General features: G+C 42.4%; 1 protein-coding gene across 2 annotated transcripts in view; it reads left to right on the top strand.

The window, feature by feature from the left end:
- The window catches only part of GRIA1 (glutamate ionotropic receptor AMPA type subunit 1), a 267,156-nt gene that overhangs the window by 216,455 nt on the left and 30,542 nt on the right, over positions 1–20,159 (top strand). For both annotated transcript variants that reach the window (XM_080671958.1, XM_080671959.1), the window contains exons 12-13: positions 13,153–13,351; positions 18,148–18,395. In XM_080671958.1, the coding sequence (XP_080528084.1) occupies positions 13,153–13,351; positions 18,148–18,395 (447 nt within the window). The remainder of the gene's footprint in view (positions 1–13,152; positions 13,352–18,147; positions 18,396–20,159) is intronic.

Here is a 20,159-nt window from a genome sequence, read left to right as displayed (position 1 = left end):
ACTCAGGCCGAGTGCCCATCCAGACAGGATGCAGGAGGAAACGGTAGACATCCCTGCAAGGTTGTAGATGTCATTGTGCAGGTCTGTGCCGTAGCTGTTGCTACACCAGAAATTATGGAAAAGTTTCTACTAGAATATTTGCTTTTCCTAGTGTTCCCCATCTCAGCAAATGTCACCATTCTCTTCTGAGATACCCCAACCAGAAACCTGGAAGATAAGGCTAGAGATACAGGATAGCCTAGGGCTTAAAGGTCAACTCTGTATTCAGACTTGCTGTGTGTTAGACATCTAACCTTGCCAAATTTTCAGCTTTTCCATACATAAAATGGAACTGCATGTTACTTCTCTCATAGCATGAGGTGATGAACAAATATAAGCATTTTAAAATGTCTGGCATGAAATAGTCAGAACCCAATGGTGCAAAAAATGGAGCCCTGCCCTAGACAGCTTGGCTCAGTGGATAGAGCATCGGCCTGTGGACTGAAGGGTCCTGGATTCAATTTCTGGTCAAGGGCACATACCTCAGTTGCAGGTTGTTTGATCCCCAGCCCTGGTCAGGGCATGTGCGGGAGGTAACCAATCGCTGTGTCTCAATGTGCCTCTCTCACATTAATGTTTCTATCTATCTATCTATCTATCTATCTATCTATCTATCTCTCCCCCTCCCTTGCACTCTCTCTAAAAATCAATGGAAAAATATCCTCAGGTGAGGATTAACAAAACAAAACAAAAATAAATAAATAAAAATGAAACCCTCTCCTTCACCCTCATAGCCAACCAATCTTCAAATGGAGATTCTACCTCCTAAATCTACTTAAGTCTGTTTACTTTTTGTCCACCCTAGCAGCTACCATGTACATGGTCCAGGTACTCATCACCTCTGATCTGGGCTCCTCAATATTGCTTTTTTGTCTCCATGCCTCCATTCTTATTGCCACATCACCCCAACCATCCTCCATTATATAGAGTGTTTTCACAAAATATGTGTATTGGCCCGTGTCACCTCCTGCTTTGCACCCTTCATTGCTTTTCTGCAACCGACTCCTGGCAGTAATGCAGAACCCTGCATGGCCTCCTCCCCAGCCTCATTTCCCACCACTCGCAGCCTCCCCACCAAGGCTCCTATATTCCTCTGCTCTTTCTCCACTGGGAGAACATTTTTATCTTTTATTCCCACATCTTTGATTCCTGTTATTTTCTCTGCCCATAACACCTCTCCCTGGTGAACTCCTTCAGGCCTCAGCTTAGAAGTCCTTCCTCTGGTAAGCCTAGGAAGTATCGACAGCACAGGCCCATTACACAGAAAATAGTTGGTAAATATCTATTGAATAAATGGTAATGAGTGGCAGCATCAAAGCTGACTCAAGACTGACTCCTTAACTCCCTGCACTGAGGACAAACTGCATTCCCAGTCTGGGCCAGGGTTCAGCTTCAAGTTATGTCAGAACCCAGAGCTGTGAGATGTAAAATAATGCAGGCCCTTTCCTAACATTCCCACTAGGTCAAGAGCACACATTCAGAAAATAACAAGTGATCTGCTAGGCCCCCGGAGGTCAGACAGGTGCGCAAGACAAATGTTCTCCCCTCCAAATCTGCATGGCTCCATCCTCCTTCCCACAGGCTTCCCTTTCTCCCCTAAACCCAAACAGTGAGACACGTGACATCCCTTATGGGATGAAGTTTTACCACATCTCTGGAAAATTCATTTTTAATCTGCCTTAGCTTCATAAGCTTGAGTTTTCATGACGGTTAATTAGAACTGTCTATTTAGTATAAGTCACTGGGAGACGTGGAATCACTTGTAAGAAAAAAAGGAGAGATTAAGAAATTACTTTGGCAATTTTCAGAGTGATTTATGAAGTATATTCTTGATGATCTTATTAATATCTTTTTCAAGTATATGTGGATAGCTAATATTCTCTCTAATAAACTGGCATTGCACATGCAAATCCCTATTAATACACTTGTTTGGGAACGCACAGGGGGATATAAGCAGAGAACAAACGTTTGGCATCTAACTGAATTTCATTTGCAGTTTTGTGTTCAATCCAAGGAACATTTGCTGTGTGCCTAATACATTAGGGGTTGTGAATAAATCAAAGTTGAAATCTTACCCTTGCCCTCCAGTTGTTTGTAATCTAGTTGTACAGGGTGGGGGAGGACAACTCTAAAAACAGGTAGCCCATGAGGCTGAGAGAGAGAAGGGAGGCAGATGTGGAGGGCTGGAAGACCAGAAAACAGTAGTAGACAATAAATATGAGGTGGTAACTGGAGCAAGCTTCTTTTCTATTGCATCCCCAGTCCAGTGTTAGGCTCATAACAGCCTCTGACAGAGTTGCCACAGGGATGAAAGGACAGTTGGGTCCTGATTCCAACCATGTTACTTATAAAACATGTGGCCAATCACCATCCTTTCTGAATCTCAAGCTCTTCATCTATAAAATTGGAACTGTAGTAAAAACTTCTTCCCAGGGCATTGTTGTAAGAACCTGTGGTTGCCATGAATTCTGTCCACTGGATACACCCAGCTCTCCTCCTCTTGTGCCCAGGATAGTATTGCTTGTCCCTTTCCATACTGATACTATGTGTTGTCATTTTATTTCATCTGGTTGATGAAATATAAACAGAAGTGACATGTGTCACTACTGGGAAGAAGCTTTAAGAGCCAGTATGCAACTGGGGATGTTCCAGGTGACAGCTGCTTTGTCAGTCTTGACCCCAATGGGAGAATGAAGAGAAAATAGCCCCAACCAAGCTGTACATGTGGCATAAGCAAGAAATATACCTGAAAAGAAGACAAGTGTTGCTAAGGCTGTGGAGAAATTGGAACCCTTGTACAATGTTTGTGGGAATGCAAAATGGTGTAACTACTATAGAAAATAGTATGGAGGATCTCAAAAAATTAAAAATGAAATTATCATGTAATCTAGCTATCCTATTCTTGTATATTTATCCAAAAGAATTGAAGTCAGGATCTCAAAGATATAGTAACATTCCCATGCTCATTGCTGTGCTATCCATAATAGCCATGATAAATAACAATCTAGATAGCCATCATGGATAAGTAGATACAGAAAGTGTGGCATATACATGTAATAGAATATTATTCAGCCTTTAGAAAGAAGAAAATTCTGCAACATGCAACCACATGGATGAACCTTGAAGATATATGGTAATCAATGGGCATTAAGTTTCAGTTAAGCAAGAGGAATAAGTTCCAGAGATAAGCTGCACAACATTGTGACTATAGTTAACAATATCGTATTATACACTTAATTTGTTAAGAGGGTAGGTCTCAAGTTGTGTTCTTGTTATAACAAAACAATTTATTAAAAAAGAAAGAAACATACCTGATGGTTTTAAGCAAAGATTTGGGAATCTTTTGTTATCACAGCATATAGAATTTTTTAAAAGCTATTTTTATTGATTTCTGAGAGAGAGAGGGAGAGAGAGATAGAAACATTAATGATGAGAGAGAATCATTGATTGGTTGCCTTCTGCATGCTCCACACTGGGGATCAAGCCTGAAACCTGGGCATGTGCCCTGACCAGGAATCGAATAGTGACCTCCTGGTTCATAGAAAATAGTATGGAGGACCAACCACTGAGCCACACTGACCGGGCATAGAATTTAATAAAGAGAAAACAAACCCTCATACAACCTAGAGTTTAAATAAATATAATACCTAGTAAAGGGGAGAAAAAGTGCTGCCTTGGAAGATATTGCACCAGGCTTAATGGGTTGGGAAAATCTTCTTGGAGACAATGTCATCTGAAATAAACTTTGAATTCAGGAAGAATATCTAAGGACATACATGGAGAAGCAAGAAGATAAGAGGTGTTCACAAATGAAAGTATTTGAATGGTCAGGGAAGGTGAATGTGGCCATAGCATTGAATGACTAATAAAAACAACAGTGAGTTTAACTCATAGAATAAATGATTCCTCATACAATTATGTTTTTGCTAATAATTAGCTTAAGAAACATTTTCCTGTATAGAAAGCTCAGGAAAAAAAGCATTGCAAATTGCTTATTTATGGAGTTTCATACTTACTCAACAAACATGGAGAATGCATTAGGTTCTAGGGAATTATGAAGAAATCTAAAATTCCTTAATGATATAATAATTTACTGTAGTAATAACCATGAAAAACAGCAGAATAAGGAGTGGTGCTGATGGGGAAAAAAGGTGGGTGCAGAGAAATAAGGTAGGAAGAAGCAGCCAGTTAGGCTTCTCAGAGGAGGTGGCACTGAAGCTATATTAAATCCAGGGTTCATGCCCTGGCTTCAGACACTCTGCCTCTATCTCTAGAATCACCTTAAGCTATCAATGACCTTGAACACACAAAGCCTCTTCCTGCCCCCAGAACCTTTGCTCTTCCTGTTTCCTCTGTCTAGAATGTTGCTCCTCCAGATTCTTCACATGTCTAGATCATTCTCAACCTTCAGCTCTAAGCTTAAACATCACCCTCTCATCTCAGAGAGACTTTCCCTCAACCTCTGTCTACACCAATCCTTTCCCTCCCTCTTCCTAACTCCTTGCCACTCAGCAAGTTAGTGATGAAAGAACAATAATACTTAGCTGGTATGAGGAGGTATTGCTATTATCTTCATTTTATAGATAAGTGAGCTGAAAATTAGAGAATCTAAGCCACTTTTCCAAGGTCACACAGTCAGTAAGAGAAGCTGGGGTTTGAACCCAGGTTGCGGGATTCCACGGTCCATAATTTAACCATTATGTTCTAGGTTTTCTACATATTATAAATATTATATGTATTCATTTAGAAAATAAAAAAAATAGAAGATGGAAAAGAAAGAAAGCCCATAATCCAGCCAGCTAGATTACTTCTATAATATCTTAGCTTACATACTTCCAGACATTTATCTCTGCCAAATCTGTGTTTTCAAATAGGGTCATGTAGTCTAGTCTGTTTTATAACTTACTTTTTCTCACTTAATGTACAGAAAACGTTCCACATCATCTTTCATTTCTGAATAGTAACAGCTGTTTCTAACAGTTATTTTCTCTAGTCCATGTATTCTGCTAAACACAATACAGTTCATCCTCACAGCAATGGTTTTAGGTTGTTCTTATTATCCCCATTTCACAGATAGATGATACTGTGGCTCAGAGATATGAAATAACTTGTCCCAAATCATACAGTTATGGAAGAGACAGCAGCCTCAGAAAGAGCTGAGTGTCCCTTTTATGAAATGATTGCAGGGGGAGGGTGAGGAGGGGGGAGGCAAAGAAGAGAAACAGTTCTCTGCTTCCAGGGCTGCCCTGGTAGCCTGGTTGGAGATATGTGGAAGGGAGGACTGAGTGTGCAGGAAACTGGGTAGAATGAAAAACTACCTGGTAAATGGAGATTTTAATTGGCTATTTTAAGTAAAATAGCTCATTTTAATACATGTCTTGTGCTGGAGCTAACCAAACATTAGTTAAAGCACGCATGGTTACTTTATCTCCCATTTGCTGACGGTTGGGAGTCTCTTTTTCTAAAAGCCCACAACATCCCACATTTAAATATGCTGCCAACTCTAAGGACTTCAAATACCAGTTATGTTGGACCACAGGTGACAACCCAGGCCCTCACCTGCCCACAGAGGCAGGGCCCCAGGCCCTTAGAACCCACCTCACTTCTGAAACTATCTGGTGGATCAGCAAATTGTAGGAGCTCTGGGGAGGGCTCTGGATACAAGGAAACCATATGTTTTGGAATTGTGGGCTAGCCAATAGACAGCTAGCTATAAAAAGATAGTGGCTTCTTCTAAGAACTTAAACCCAAAAATATATGTGGAGAAAGTCCCATTTTTAACACCAATATGGTGCCAACTATTCCTTTGTGTCTAGGAACTGTGGGTAAGTGATGCTTGGGAAAGAATTTGGAGTGTTCTTGGAAGTGCAAGAAGGCTAATGAGGCTGGAACATAGGCAGAGCAGGAAATACAGGACAAGAGATTAGAGGTGGGTCATATCAGGTTGACCTTGGTAGGGCATTTGAATTGATTTTCTAAGTGTGACAGATTTTAAGTGGGCTGGAGAACAACATGATCCTATTTACAGTTTTAAAATATACCTCTGGCTATTGTGTGAATGTGGGTTGTACAAGGACAAAAGAAGAAGCAAGGAAATATGATACTAATATCCAGTATCTAGAATGTTATTTGGGATGATGGAGATGATTAGATTTGATGGACTGGATGTGAGGCTGATGGAAAGGGACAAGTCAGAAGTGTCTCTCTGGTGTTTGGTTTAAAAAGCAGGCTGGACAGTGGTGGGAAGATGGAGAAGAGTAAGTCATTTTGTATTTATGTGGGCTTTTGGGTGGGAGCTCATTAAGAATTTTGTTTTGGATATTTCAGGTTTGAGGTGTCAAGTAGGCAGTGGGATACATGTGTTTATAGTTCAAAGACTAGAAATCTAAATTTGGGAGTTGCCAGCATCTACTTTTAAAGGTTGTGGGACTGGAGCAGATCATCTAGGGCAGTGGTCGGCAAACTGCTGCTCGCGAGCCGCGGTTTGCCGCTCTGTTGACTAATGAGTTTGCCGACCACTGATCTAGGGCAAGATTGTAGATAGGGATGGGCTGAAGCCTGAGTTCTGGACACAAGAGCTTGAGATTAAGCAGAAAGGAAGAACCAGCAAAGAAGACTAAGAAGGATGAACCTGCAAGGCAGGAGGGAATTGAGAAGTTAAGAAGAGTGTTTTCAAAAGAAATTGACATCATCACCACAGGTGACATTTTGAGCTCTCCTGTGCCTGTACTAAGTGCCAGACATGACTTACTGAATTTTCACAATTCATGAGATGGAATTCATTATCTCCATTTTCAGGTGTGGAAACCAAAGCTTAGAGAGTGAATCAAAGAATTAGTAAATTTTAAAAAATGAATGAATTGATCTGCATCCTTTTTTTTTCAGTGTCATAACTTTAGTTAAAGGGGGAAAGAAGGAATAAGAACAAAAGACTATCCTTCTTTGAAACATAGCTCTGCAAATGCAAGAGCAGCACACTTGCTTACAAATGACTAGGGTTTCCTTAGACCTTGTTGTCCAGCCCCTAGCTCCCCACCCCTTGGACTCACTATCCGAGTCCAGTGTCTCCCACCTGCTACAATTAAAATGAATCACTCCAGCTCTACCAGGGAAGCATGGAGTGATTTGCAGCTGGTGACAAATAAGATGATTTGCCACCCAGACACAGCATCTTGGATGAAGTGGCCTCATCAGTTGAACTGTTGCAGCTGGTCAGAGCTGTTTACCCTGGTCTACGAACCTCTCTTCTCTGAATATAGCTCATCTCAGTAATTAGTCAAAATGGACTTTTTTCCTCCCAGAAATTTAGAGGCAGGCCATCTGAGCTTCACACCTCTGTTTCCACTACTTTCTTTTACAACAGCCATTTGAAGCAGAAAACAAAAGGAATTAAGTTGAGCTCTGTGGCCTCTTGAGCTCAGTTAAATGGAGACACACAGGAGGGGTCTCCCTTCTGGCCCCTTCCTCTTGAGGATGACAGGACATGCTTTTGAAATAAGAAATGTCCAAACCCACATCCTTGTCAAAGATGTCCTGGAGAGGAGGTTGATGGGATCAAATGTTGACTACTGTCTAATAACCTCTCACTCCCTACACCAACCCCAAGTACCTGCTTTTCTGAAGGCCCTGGCCATAGTGCCTGCTCCCCCACCTGCAGCCACACAATTGCTCCTCACACTGTCTGCATGCCTCCATCCTGAAATGCTCACTCTGTCAGCACGTGTTACATGCTTCATATGTAATTTCTTTTAATTCTTGAGAATACCTTTTAAATTAGTAATATTACCCCCACTTTGTCAAGAAACAAGCACAAAGAGATATAGTGACTTTCCCAAAGTCATACAACCAATAAGTGACAAGGCAGGACTCCATCATGTTTTATCTGACCCATAAGCCCATTCTCTTGACCAATGCCCTCTATTTTTTCTCCCTGAGGATACCCAAAAGTAACTGTCAAATGAATCATTGTAATATTTTATCCAGGTGTTTTTGTGGAGGTACTAATAACTAGATAAATGAGTTTTAAAAATTTCTTGACTACTGTTGCACGTTAGCTTAAATCGAAAGTGCGATTCACAGTAGAATTGAGGGCAGGAGTCACAAAACTATGGCCCACAGGCCAAATCCAGTCTACTGTCTGTTTTTGTAATTAAAGTTTTATTGGAACACAGCTGTGTGTATGTGTTCATGTAGGGTCCATGGCTGGTTTCACACTGCAATAGCAGGGACAAGTAGTAGAACAGAGACTGTAAGGCCCGCAAAGCCTGGAAGATTTATTACCTGGCCTTTTGCAAGTTTGCCAACCCCTGGAAGTTGGAGCAAGAACTTCAAACTGAGAGGTTTGAAATATATATTTAAAGACCAGGAGTGATTCCTAATCCATGCCCAATACAGGAAATGCCTAACTGTCAGAACCCAGAGGATGGTCCAATCAGATCCTTACTATCTTCTATTAGCATCAAGTATGCATTTAATGATACATTTAGTTATCAAAATTATTATCAAAATGCATGTAGTTAACAAATTTCCTCTAATTAACAAAGACAAAAACATCATTTGCAAGAAGAGACAGCTTGCAGCTAGCATCTACTAGTAAGTCCCAAGACTATGTCAGAATTAATTCACCCAGAAGGCACGCATGAACTGTCATTTGAGCATTATCCTCTCCTACAGCCCCTACTCCCATGGATTACCAAATCACTTTGATATCATCACCTCTTCTGTCAGCCTGCCCTCCCAATTTCTGTGGATTTTGCCTTAGTTCAATCCATCATCATCATCATTGTTAATCAATAAGTACCATAAGGAATAATCATAGTACCACCTTAAATCATTACAGCAGAGTGGTTAAATTTTTAATAGAATGATCATGGTGTAATAGGAAAACAGAAGGGGTTGCTCAGTGCTCTGTTAGCAAAGGGTGGGAAGTTTACAGAGAAGATGATATCTTCCTCACCTCCTCCTTTTTACCTCTCTGTCTACCTTCTCCCACCCTTACACCTATTCTGTTTGGCAATCTCCTACTCAGCCTTCAAAACTTAGCACAAGTTTTTCCTCCTCTGGTAACTTTTCCTGCCCTCTGCCAGCAGGGTGATTAGCAAGCCCTCTGTGTTCCATTAATACTGCTTTCTTACCTGTCACATAATTAAGATCCTATCTAATAAAGAGGGAATATGCTAATTGACCCTCACACTGTTGCAAAGATGGCGGCACCCACAGCCAATAAGAAGGGAATATGCTAATTGACTGCCCCACCCTCACAGATGGTGGTGCCCACAGCCACAAGATGGTGGTGCCCAGTTCCCTCAGCCCCCCGGAGTGGCAGGCACGCAACAAGGCCGGGCCCAGGGTGGCAGGCACGCGACAAGGCCGGGCCCATTGTCCCCCAGTCCCCTCAGCCCCCCAGCTGCCCAGGGCCAGCCCAAGGTGCAGGCAAGCATTGGATGCAGCTGCCTAGCCAACACCCGAGGCACAGGCAAGCCTCAGATGTTGGCTGCCCAGCTGCCCAGGGCCAGCCTGAAGCGCAGGCAAACCTCAGGTGGCAGGTGCCCAGCTGCCCAGGGCCACCCAAGGCTCAGGTAACCAGGGCTGGCCAAGGCTTGTGCTGCTGGCATTGGCAGCAGCAGAGGTGTGATGGGGGTGTCACCTTCCCCTGATCACCGGGTCACCTCCTGCCCCTGAGGGCTCCTGGACTGTGAGAGGGGGCAGGCCAGGCTGAGAGACCCCCCCCTCCAGTGCATGAATTTTCATGCATCGAGCCTCTAGTAGGACTATAATTACCATTGAAGATATTTTTATAAGGTAGTGATGATTGCTTTAGTGGGTGCTTACTGTGCACCAAACACTGTGCTAAGCACTTTACAAAAAATCAGGGTATCTGACCCCAAAACCTATGTTTTAATCACTATATGGCAGCACCCACAGCCATAAGGGAGAGACTTTGCTGTATCTCCCATTTTTTTCCATGGAAGGGAGAGACTTTGCTGTATCACTTTTATCTCCCAAATGCCCAACAATGCCTGCTTGTAAAATGAGTGAATCAATAGTATGGTACAAAGATTTCTAAAGATTCTGTCTCAGATATTCAAATACTAAGCTAGGTACTGCTGTGAAAAGATTTTACAGACGTAGAGTCCCAAGTCAGTTGACTTTAAGATTAACAGAGATTATCCAGGTGGGCCTGACCCAATGAGATGAGCCCTTTAAAAGCAGAGTTTTCTCCAGCTACTGGAATTCAGAGAGATTCAAAGAACAAGAGGGATTTACCACACTTGCTGGCTTGAAGATGCAGGGGGCATGTAATGAGGAATGCAGACAGCCTCTAGAAGCTGAAAGCAGCTGCTGGCTAGCAGCCAGAAAAGAAACTATGACCTCAATCCCACAAGCACAAGAGGATGAATTCTGCAACCAACCAGTGAACTTGCAAAAGGACTCCAAGACATCACATGAGCAGAGAATCTAGACACCCTAACCCAGACCTCTGACCTGTAGAACTATGAGATAATAAATGAGTGTTGTTGGAAGCCTCTACATTTGTGGTGATTTGTTATGCAGTGGTAGAATACAAATACAAACAGGTTTCCAAGTCTGTGGAGATGTTGGTGGTGAGACTGCTTTCTATGGTTCCCGAAGGTTCCACTGAGCTTTGCAAGAAGTGAGTGTTGGCTGTGAAGCAACATCACAGAGGTGGCATGAGTTGAAGAAGTCCATGCCCATCCATGAATGAATCATAACTTGGTGAGGAAGGAAATGTTCTGTAGCAGATACAGTGCGAGACAGGAAACATGAAGTCCTGGTTCCTACTCCCTGCTCTGCCACCGCCTCACTGTGTGACCCTGGGAAAGTTGCTTTACATCTCTTCACTGCTATTCTTTCAGTTGCAAGATGCAGCTATTCATCCCTTTCCCATATACAGAGCTACACATGAAATTCAAGTAATGGGTCCAACAACTATCTACATTGTGGCCAATTCTGGAGAAACATAAGGGATTCCTCAATTACCTGGGGAGTTTTGGGAATAGCTATGCCAAGTTATGAGACTAATAAAATTCAGGTGACTAGGCAGACCTCCAAGGCATTCAGATCACATCTGTCCTTTCCCTACTAAGAAAAGTACTGCTTTGCCCTGTGCTTCCCTAGGAGAATAATCATCATAAAAATAATGTCTTATAATTCAATAGCACTTTTCACAGTGCTTTCCCCTCTACCATTTTAATTCCAATAGCTAGTGTCAGTTAAAGGAAAAGAATGGACTAAGAGCCCTTCTAGTTCTGAAAGTTTAGATTTCTCATAGGAAGTAGGGTTAGTCTCACTGATTATACAGAGGAAGAAGACTGAGACCTAGCTGGGCAGGCAACTGGCCAAGGTTATGTGGCTGCTTAGTGAAAAAGCAAAGGCTCTCATTCCCAGAACTGGCCTCTAATAACTCCACACCCCTGCCTCTGGTGTGGAGCTGGGAAAATGCAGAGTTATTGAATGGAGGCCCAGCATTGCCTGTACTAGGTCTGACCTGAGGGTGGGAGATTGTCAATTACTCAAGTTCTCATCTTGTGGATCAGATGCAAACGAAGCACTGAAATCATGTCCCAGTTGGAAAAGCTTCTACCCCATCTCTCCAGGTATTCTGTGGATGAGACTTGCTGGCTGTTAAGCAAAAGACTCTTTCTTTGGTCTCTTAATTAGGTAAGTGGGAATGTGGGGAATACCATAAAGGGTAAGTTGTCTCACCGCCTCGAAGATGTCTATTAATTCAAGGAGAACAGGGAAGGAGCCATAGGCTTGGAACTTTCTTGGGAGGCCTTTGAACTTCACTAGATAATCCCAAACTTGGGACACCTCAGCTGGGTCTCTCAGTTCAGTAATTGGAAGAGAAGGTAGCCTCCTGAAGACTTGGCTCAAGGCCATGACTCCAGACGTCCTGGGTCCTAAGCAGGTTTGGATTCTCCTGGCTCTGAAAACTATTCCTGGTCTCTAGAATCCAGTGAGAATAGAGCTGCCAGGTTAAGAGAGGGGCAGCAGCATTCATGCATTCACTTGTTATTGAGGCCTACTGTGTGTTCTGTGCTGGAGATACAGCACTGCACAAAAGAACCAAAAGGTTCTGTTATTCTCATGGAGCTCATAGTATTAGGCATTAAGAGAGAAGAATTGCATTCTAAGAAGATTAAGGATAAACTTCGCACCTTATGTATAATTGTCATTTTGGCTATTTGATCCAGAACAAAATATCCTTTGTCTTTTATTTTGGCCAAATTCTCTTTCTCTATAATAGTGGGGGGAAATGTGCCTCCACTCAATAGTGACATTCTCCAAAGCAGCTGGAGTACTGTTGTTCTCATTTATTTCCAGTATGTCCTCCCTTCCCTTCTTCTAGTCCATCATTTTGGCAACCTTTGCCAGCCAATAATAAAAAAGCAGTCTGGCCGAAACCGGTTTGGCTCAGTGGATAGAGCGTCGGCCTGCGGACTGAAGGGTCCCAGGTTCGATTCCGGTCAAGGGCATGTACCTTGGTTGCGGGCACATCCCCAGTGGGAGGTGTGCAGGAGGCAGCTGATCGATGTTTCTCTCTCATCGATGTTTCTAGCTCTCTATCCCTCTCCTTTCCTCTCTGTAAAAAATCAATAAAATATATTTTTTTTAAAAAAAGCAGTCTGAAAACATTTCTGGACATAATCAAATATGTGCATCCTGTATATAAATACATTTTTATTCATATATGTATGCACAAACATTTGGTGTATACTAGTATGTCACTGCATTTAGCAGAAGGTTTGCGTGTTATTTGTGATTTGGGGGGCAAGTGTTGATATATCTGTGTCTTTGCTGGTATGTGTCTTGACATATATGTATGTGTTAAAATGAGTGTGAATATATACCTGAGGGGCTTTATCACCCCTGAAGGACAGCAACTCCACAGGTCCTTATCTGCAATCAGGAACAAAATGCAGAGGAGATCTCTCTGACATTTAAAGTCTCACATCTTGCTGACCAAGAAGAAGGGTGTAATAGGGCTTGACAGCTCTGCTGATGGGGCTCAGGCTGGCCCTCAGCCCCTCCACATAGCCTCTGTAATTGATGTCTGTGCTTCTGACACCTCCTCCCTTTGGCCTTCAGGTCCCTGTCCGGCCGTATCGTTGGTGGTGTCTGGTGGTTCTTCACTTTGATCATCATCTCCTCATACACAGCCAACCTGGCTGCCTTCTTGACTGTGGAGAGAATGGTGTCGCCCATCGAGAGTGCAGAGGACCTAGCGAAGCAGACAGAAATCGCATACGGGACACTGGAAGCAGGATCCACTAAGGAGTTCTTCCGGGTAGGGACACCCCTTGTCCCAAGGCACATTCACAAAAGGGAACAACTACTGTCCTTAAAATATCCTTCTCATTAAAGAGCATGAGATTATAGGCAGCCAGGGCAACTGCTTAACTGAACGTAAGTCAGGGAAATTCAGAACATGGCTCAGCTTTCTACAGATCCCTGAGAAATCACATTTCTTTATTGGTGGAAACTTCAAAGCTCTTGCATTGAGTTAGACCCTTTACACATGCCAGTCTGTGCCAGGTTCTCTAAAAGCTGCTCCTGCAAGGACCTTACAGTCTTGTTATTAATTGATTAGGAGTAGGTGAGATTCCAACCTGATGCCCTTTGTGACCCCTCCTTAGAGACTTGATAAATAGTAGACGGTATATGGGGAACAATTAATGGAATAGGTGGTCTATTAAAAACTGTCACAAAAGAGAGAAAATGAGACATTGGAGTGGAGGTGGTAGAGATGTCATGTAGCTAGAGGCCACAAGCAAGGCAAAGGAGCAGAGAACTAAGGCACACAAGACTTAGGGTCAGCCAGACCTAGGTCCAGCACCTGACCCCATCCTTTACCATTCGGTGGTTCTTAGCCTCTCTGACACCATTCCCTATCTGTAAAATGAGGAGAATAATGTCTATCTCATAGCATCATTATGAGATTAAAAGAAACAAGGCATCTGAAATACAAGGGAAACAACAGTAGATGAAGGCTCCATTTACCAGTAGGACCTCAGTGAGACTCAGGTACATCCATCTTGAAGGGACAATCGTTGGTCCAAAGCACTTTCACAGAAGGAAACCACTACTGCAGGAAAATATCCTTCTCATTAAAGAGCATGAGATTGTAGGTATTGAGGGCAACTGGGTAGGGTCTGTAAACCACAAATAATAGACCTGTAAAATTTCTAGACATCATGAAACCAGGTCAGACCTGGGTAGACTAATTACATTCTATGCAAAATGAACAACTTAAATAAATGCCCCAAAGCAGGAAAACCCGCAGTTCCCTGGACTTTGGATGTGTTCATACTGGGATTTGAACAAAAAACACATGGAGCTACAATATATTAATCAAACAAATAAGTAACTGCTACTACTTACTTAGCACTTACTATGAATCCAGTCCTGAACTAAGTACACCCTGTGGGCATTATCTCACTTAATCCTCTCATTAGAAGTGAGTTAGGATTTGTTGTCCCCATTTTATAAATGACTATTCTCAGAGAGTAAAAGTAATTGCCCAAGGTCACCCATCTTATAGAGAGCAACCTCTGTATTGCCTTAGGTAAGAGGGTGGGGATCCTGTGCAGACCCAGGAGGTTCTCACTGCAACTTCTTAGAGCAAACCCCAGGCCCTGCGTGAACCAACTGGATGATGTGCTTAGTTTCCTATCCAGGTGTTCTGTGTAATATGTCAGGCAGGAAAGGGACCAAAGTCTTAACCATGGCTGATCCAGACTCCAAGGCTAAAATCATCCACTTTCAACATATTGGAGCAAAAAGGTAATTAAGAAGTCACTTGATTAGAGTCTTTCATTTTAGAGTGAGACATGTCTTGTGTAGGCTTACCCAACCAGTTAGAAAAACCACTTATAATCTCATAGCCATTATCTGACAGTTTTAGCCTACAGCCAAAGCATGAAGGAGATGCCTGATAGGTGTTCATAAAGCCAGCCCTACGTCCCAGACCCTGCTGATGCAGTTGGGGAACCACCCAATTCACTTACCCATTATATATCCTAATATATTAGCATATCACAGTCTCCAAAGCACTTTCATATCCATGGTCTCATTTATGTTTCACCTGTGTCCTAAGGAAGAATAGGAATAGTGGGGTCTACTTTGTGGATAAGAAATTGAGATTCAGGCAATTAATGTTGCAAATATCAAGGATAACTACAAACTATGAGTTTGCTCATTCCAACCCAAGTATTCTTGACACAGACAGTGGGAGCCTAAAATGAGGGAAGAAGCTGGTTGCAGTGGAAAGTAGGTGGGCAATGAGGAGACCAAGATTTTACTCCTGGCTCTGCCATTAACAAACCATGTGGCATTGGACATTTCACTGCCACACTATGGAGCTCAGTTTCTCTACCTGTGAAAAAAGAATGCTAACAAAATGTGTTCTGTGAGCCCTTCCATCTCTACGACTCTGACCTTGAAAAATTATCCTACCAGGATAAGTAGGGAGACAAAATTTGGTGGTTAGGGAGACATGGTTACTTAACATCCCAGAAGGAAGGAGAGAATAGTGAGACAAGAATTATTCTACCACAGACTGTGAAAAACCTGGCTTCTAGTCACCATGGCAGCCTAGAGCTTCTTGGCAAACCCAACCCAGAGTCACTTAATGCTCCATCAACAGTTTAATTAAGGTATGTGAAGGGCTATGGTAGTGGCAGATGATAGGAGAGATCCAAGAACAAATACCCCAAGTATGCTTCCAAACTTCCCTGCCATTCATGCTGCCTTCAAATTCCTGGAGATAAGATTTTCCTGATAGTTTGCTCTAAACAGCTGTGAGCACAGCCTTGGTGCATGGAGCACTAGGGTGAGGCTGAGAGAACATATTAATTTTCTGCATATCGTTGCCCAGAGGGCTCTTCAGCTCTCCCTGTCAGCAGCCCCTTTCCCTGCTGTGGCCATCCTGTCAGGTCAAATTGCATCTTGCAATTGCCCTGCTGTGTGTTTTGTTGGTTTTGTGCCTGGAAGATCATCTGAAAATCTGGTCACAGCTGAATTTACACATTTCTCTTCTTCCTCTGAGAGACTATTCAATGTATTGTAGATGCTATGATTGATTCTGGGTATTCCTTCCCCTAACTTTGAAATACTCCCTTTCTTTTCTTTTTCTTCTTTCTCACATTGATATTGTTGCTTGAGTGATGTATCTTCGTATAAAGAATCAGATCTTTCCAGCTAGCAAAGGACTTAAAAATTACCTGTCCTAAGTCCTCTGGAAGAGATAGGGAAGGTTAGCAGTGGAACTAAGACTAGAACTCAGGGCTCCTCACTTTCAAATCCAGTGTCCTTTCCAGACTGCAAGCCATACTGTAAAACAAATCATCTAGTTTATCTCATTACTAGAGGCCCGATGCACAAAATTCATGCAAGGGGCTTGGCCCCCGCTGTGGCGGTGGCTACCTCTGCCTCAGCCCCTGCCACTGCGGCTTCGCAGGTCATCTGGAAGGACATCCGGAAGGATGTCCGGTCTAATTAGCATATTACATTTTTATTATTATAGATAGACTGTGAAAATTTAAGGCTCACTCTACCAAATGCCTCCCTGAAATTCTCATAACTATTTCCATTAATTTTCCATGGAGACCTAGAATTTTCCTGAGCCCCAATATCTTTATAGATCAGTTGGTTCAAACAGCAAATTAATTATCCATCAATATTTGGCCAACACTTGATGTTGGGATCAAGGAAATAGACCTGATATTTGTGTGCAAAGAAAAATGACCCCTTAGATGTTTAATGATAATTGTATACTTAACAAATCTGTAATCTATATATTAACCACCAGATTATATAGGGTGCATGCTTATAGTAATAACTTTCTTTAATAAATATAGTCCCTTATATATGTTTAAAACTTGTTCATTTACAAAGCATTTTCAAAAGCCAGACCCCAGTATCCATAAAATACATCTATCCTTTGGGAGAAATGGTGCTCTTTAGAAAGACCATATTAGATGAGAGTATTGATTTGTGGTCCTGGATCATGGATCCTGAGTAACGGCCTACTGTGTGCAAGGTTAGACTCTGTGAAAGACCCACAAAAGGGAAACTGTCCCTCCCTTCTGGTTGTGTCCACAGAGTTGAGACCTGTCCACAAGTAGGAATGACTTGCTATCCTAGCAGTCTATCTTGGCCATCCAGTGAAATCAGACATTGTGTCCTTACTTTCTCAAGGTAAGGGTCACACAAGCCATATGGGACCAGCCTCACCTAGGGCACTGCTGAAAGAGATTTATTCTAGGCTCCACCCCAGACCTGTTGAATCAGTATCTCTAGTTTTAGAACAGGAGGATCTGCATATTTACAATCTCTGCACATAATTTCAGTGCCCAGTAGACTCTGATAACTACTGTCCATGGAACTGAGGTGGTCTCAGAGTACATAGGATTTGTTCTGGTCTGTGAAATGGTGAGAACCAGCACAGTGAGTGGAGTAAACAGCTTAGACAAAGTCCCAAATGAGCTCAGGAGGCAATGAGGAAAGCAATTTGGCTAGATTTAGAGGCTTTTAAAATATAAACAGGTGACAATATTAGGTCCCAAGTTATTAGCTTTATCAGACAACAATTTACATTCTGAGGGCAGGTTTTACATTATGGGAAGACTGGCACTAGGCACCCATGATCCTGAAATTCTTCAGTGTTGTCATCCAATAATGAAATCAGACCCCACTGATATTCAGCTCTCCACTTCTTCTAAGCTGTATAAATGTGGCCTTACTGAACAATGGATAGGTTTTTTTAATGTCTTTAAAAGACAGACAGAGCCCCAGTTTCTTAACTCTCCCCATATTTAACAGGAATATAATTACTCGACAGTAATTAAAAGATTCTAAACTATTCTGTGTGTTCTGTATTTGCAAGGTATTTGTACTTTGAAAACTACTGGTACTAATTAGAGTCTCTTATTTTGCAATCACTCATAATTTGTTTCTTCCTGAGCTAATCTCACTCATGAATGTGTGATCAAGTTACACTCAGCTCTTCATTAGTGTGTGTGCCGACCTCAATTCCAAGCACAGCCAGCCCTTAATTCCAGTTTTGTTCCTGTCTTCTGCCAGAGGTCTAAAATTGCCGTGTTTGAGAAGATGTGGACATATATGAAGTCAGCAGAACCATCAGTGTTTGTGCGGACCACAGAGGAGGGGATGATCCGAGTGAGGAAATCCAAAGGCAAATACGCCTACCTTCTGGAGTCCACCATGAATGAGTACATTGAGCAACGGAAACCCTGTGACACCATGAAGGTGGGAGGTAACTTGGATTCCAAAGGCTATGGCATTGCGACACCCAAGGGGTCTGCCCTGAGGTAAGTAGCCAAGATTTGCTTCCTTGGTATGCCCTCTCCCCTTCCTATCTCAGGAATGAAGTTGCTCTGTCTGCCACGTGGCTCCAATGGCACCATGCAAGCTTTCGAGAGAGTTCTTCTTGGACACCAGTGGGCCTGGAAGACTCCAGGCACCCAAGATCTTCAGCCCTGAGGTTGGAAATTGACCCGGGGGCCTCAGCTTGCTATGACTGTCGCTGCCTCTGTGTTCTTCCCCATGCCTTGCTTTACCCCTCCAAGTGTGTTAAACATCGATAAACCTTGTGTTTCTGTCATGTGGTCTATAACACACCATCCTTTGCCAGACACCCCTGTATTCAACTAGGCCACAAACAGAGTTTTCCAGAAACCTGGATTCTTTGACAGAGGTGGTTTGTAATGTTTGTCTCAAGAGAAACATAAACACACTGTCCAAATGAAAAATCAAGTAGTCTGAGTCCTGTGCAAATCAAAATAATACCAAATGAATGATAGCATCTATTTTTTCCTAGATACTGATTTCTTTAGTAAAAGAAAAAAATTTCCTTCTGATTTTTGCATTACAAGGAATCTAGCCACCAATAATGTAGAGGTTCCATAAAACATACCATTTCAAAATGGTTACAGAAAATATGAGTAACCCCTCCCCAAACCCCCACACACACTCTTCAGGCAGGTTTTCATCATACTTCTGCCTCACATGCCCCAAATTGTTCCGTTTCCCCAATGCATGGTTGAATACCAAAGAGTCATGACAAACCAAATGCCACACACTCATGCCTGCTCCAGGAAATTTGGATCCATTGATTTGATCTCAGGAGGCCCCTCTGCATGACAGAGGTGGAATGTAAGAGGAGTCCAAGGTCAGTATGTGTTTCTTCTGATCCCATTGAAAGAGGACTGATATGAGCTTAAAGATGATCTCGCAGAGGAAACCAATTTGTCTCTAAATTATTTAGGATTATAGAAAATACCTTTCTAAAGGCTTATCAGCCTGTCAAAAAGCTTCAAACGCTTTATAAGTGTCTACAGAAAGGTGCTTCAGTACACCACAGACCTTGTCACAAACTTTTCTTCTGCCCTGGAAAAGGTGGGGCATTTGCAACCCTGAAAGGCAGATGTGCTCCAGACTCAATGCTTGTGCCTCCATCAAGAAAAGACCTCCCTAGGATCCATGATGGTGGCAGAGCAGGTGGATGTTACACTCACCTCCTCTCAGAACCAAACTGGAATTATGATTAAAATATAGAGGAAGAAACCTGAATAACCAACTGAAAACTAGCTGAAGAGAATTATAACCAAGAATTTACAAAAAAAAGCCACAGGGAGACTGGTAGGAAGGGCGGAGATGTAGAAAGGGCTGGCCCTGCTCTCATGGGCAGTGGCTGAGATGCCAGAGGGAAATCTCAGCTGCAAAAGTTCTGCCTGAGAAGCTTGTGGTCTCAATCCCAAGCCAGGCTTCCAGCCCAGCTACCCAGAGCCAGGAACGGCAATCAGACATGAAGAAGAAATAAAAGACATCCAAATTGGAAAGAAAAAGTAAAATGGTTATTATTTGCAGATGACATGATACTGGACATAGAGACATCTAAAAATCCCAACAAAATCTACAAGAACTGATCAATGAATTTAGTAAAGTAGCAGGAAACAAAATTAATAACCAGTAATCAGTTGTATTTCTATACACCAATAATGAACTATTAGAAGGAAACTAAAAAAAAAAAAAAATCCCATTTGCAATTGTATCAAATAAAAGAAAATACCTAG

The sequence above is a fragment of the Plecotus auritus genome (genome assembly GCF_963455305.1).
Source record: "Plecotus auritus genome assembly, chromosome: 6".
Lineage (NCBI taxonomy): Eukaryota > Metazoa > Chordata > Mammalia > Chiroptera > Vespertilionidae > Plecotus > Plecotus auritus.
This window is presented reverse-complemented; position numbering and strand designations above follow the sequence as displayed.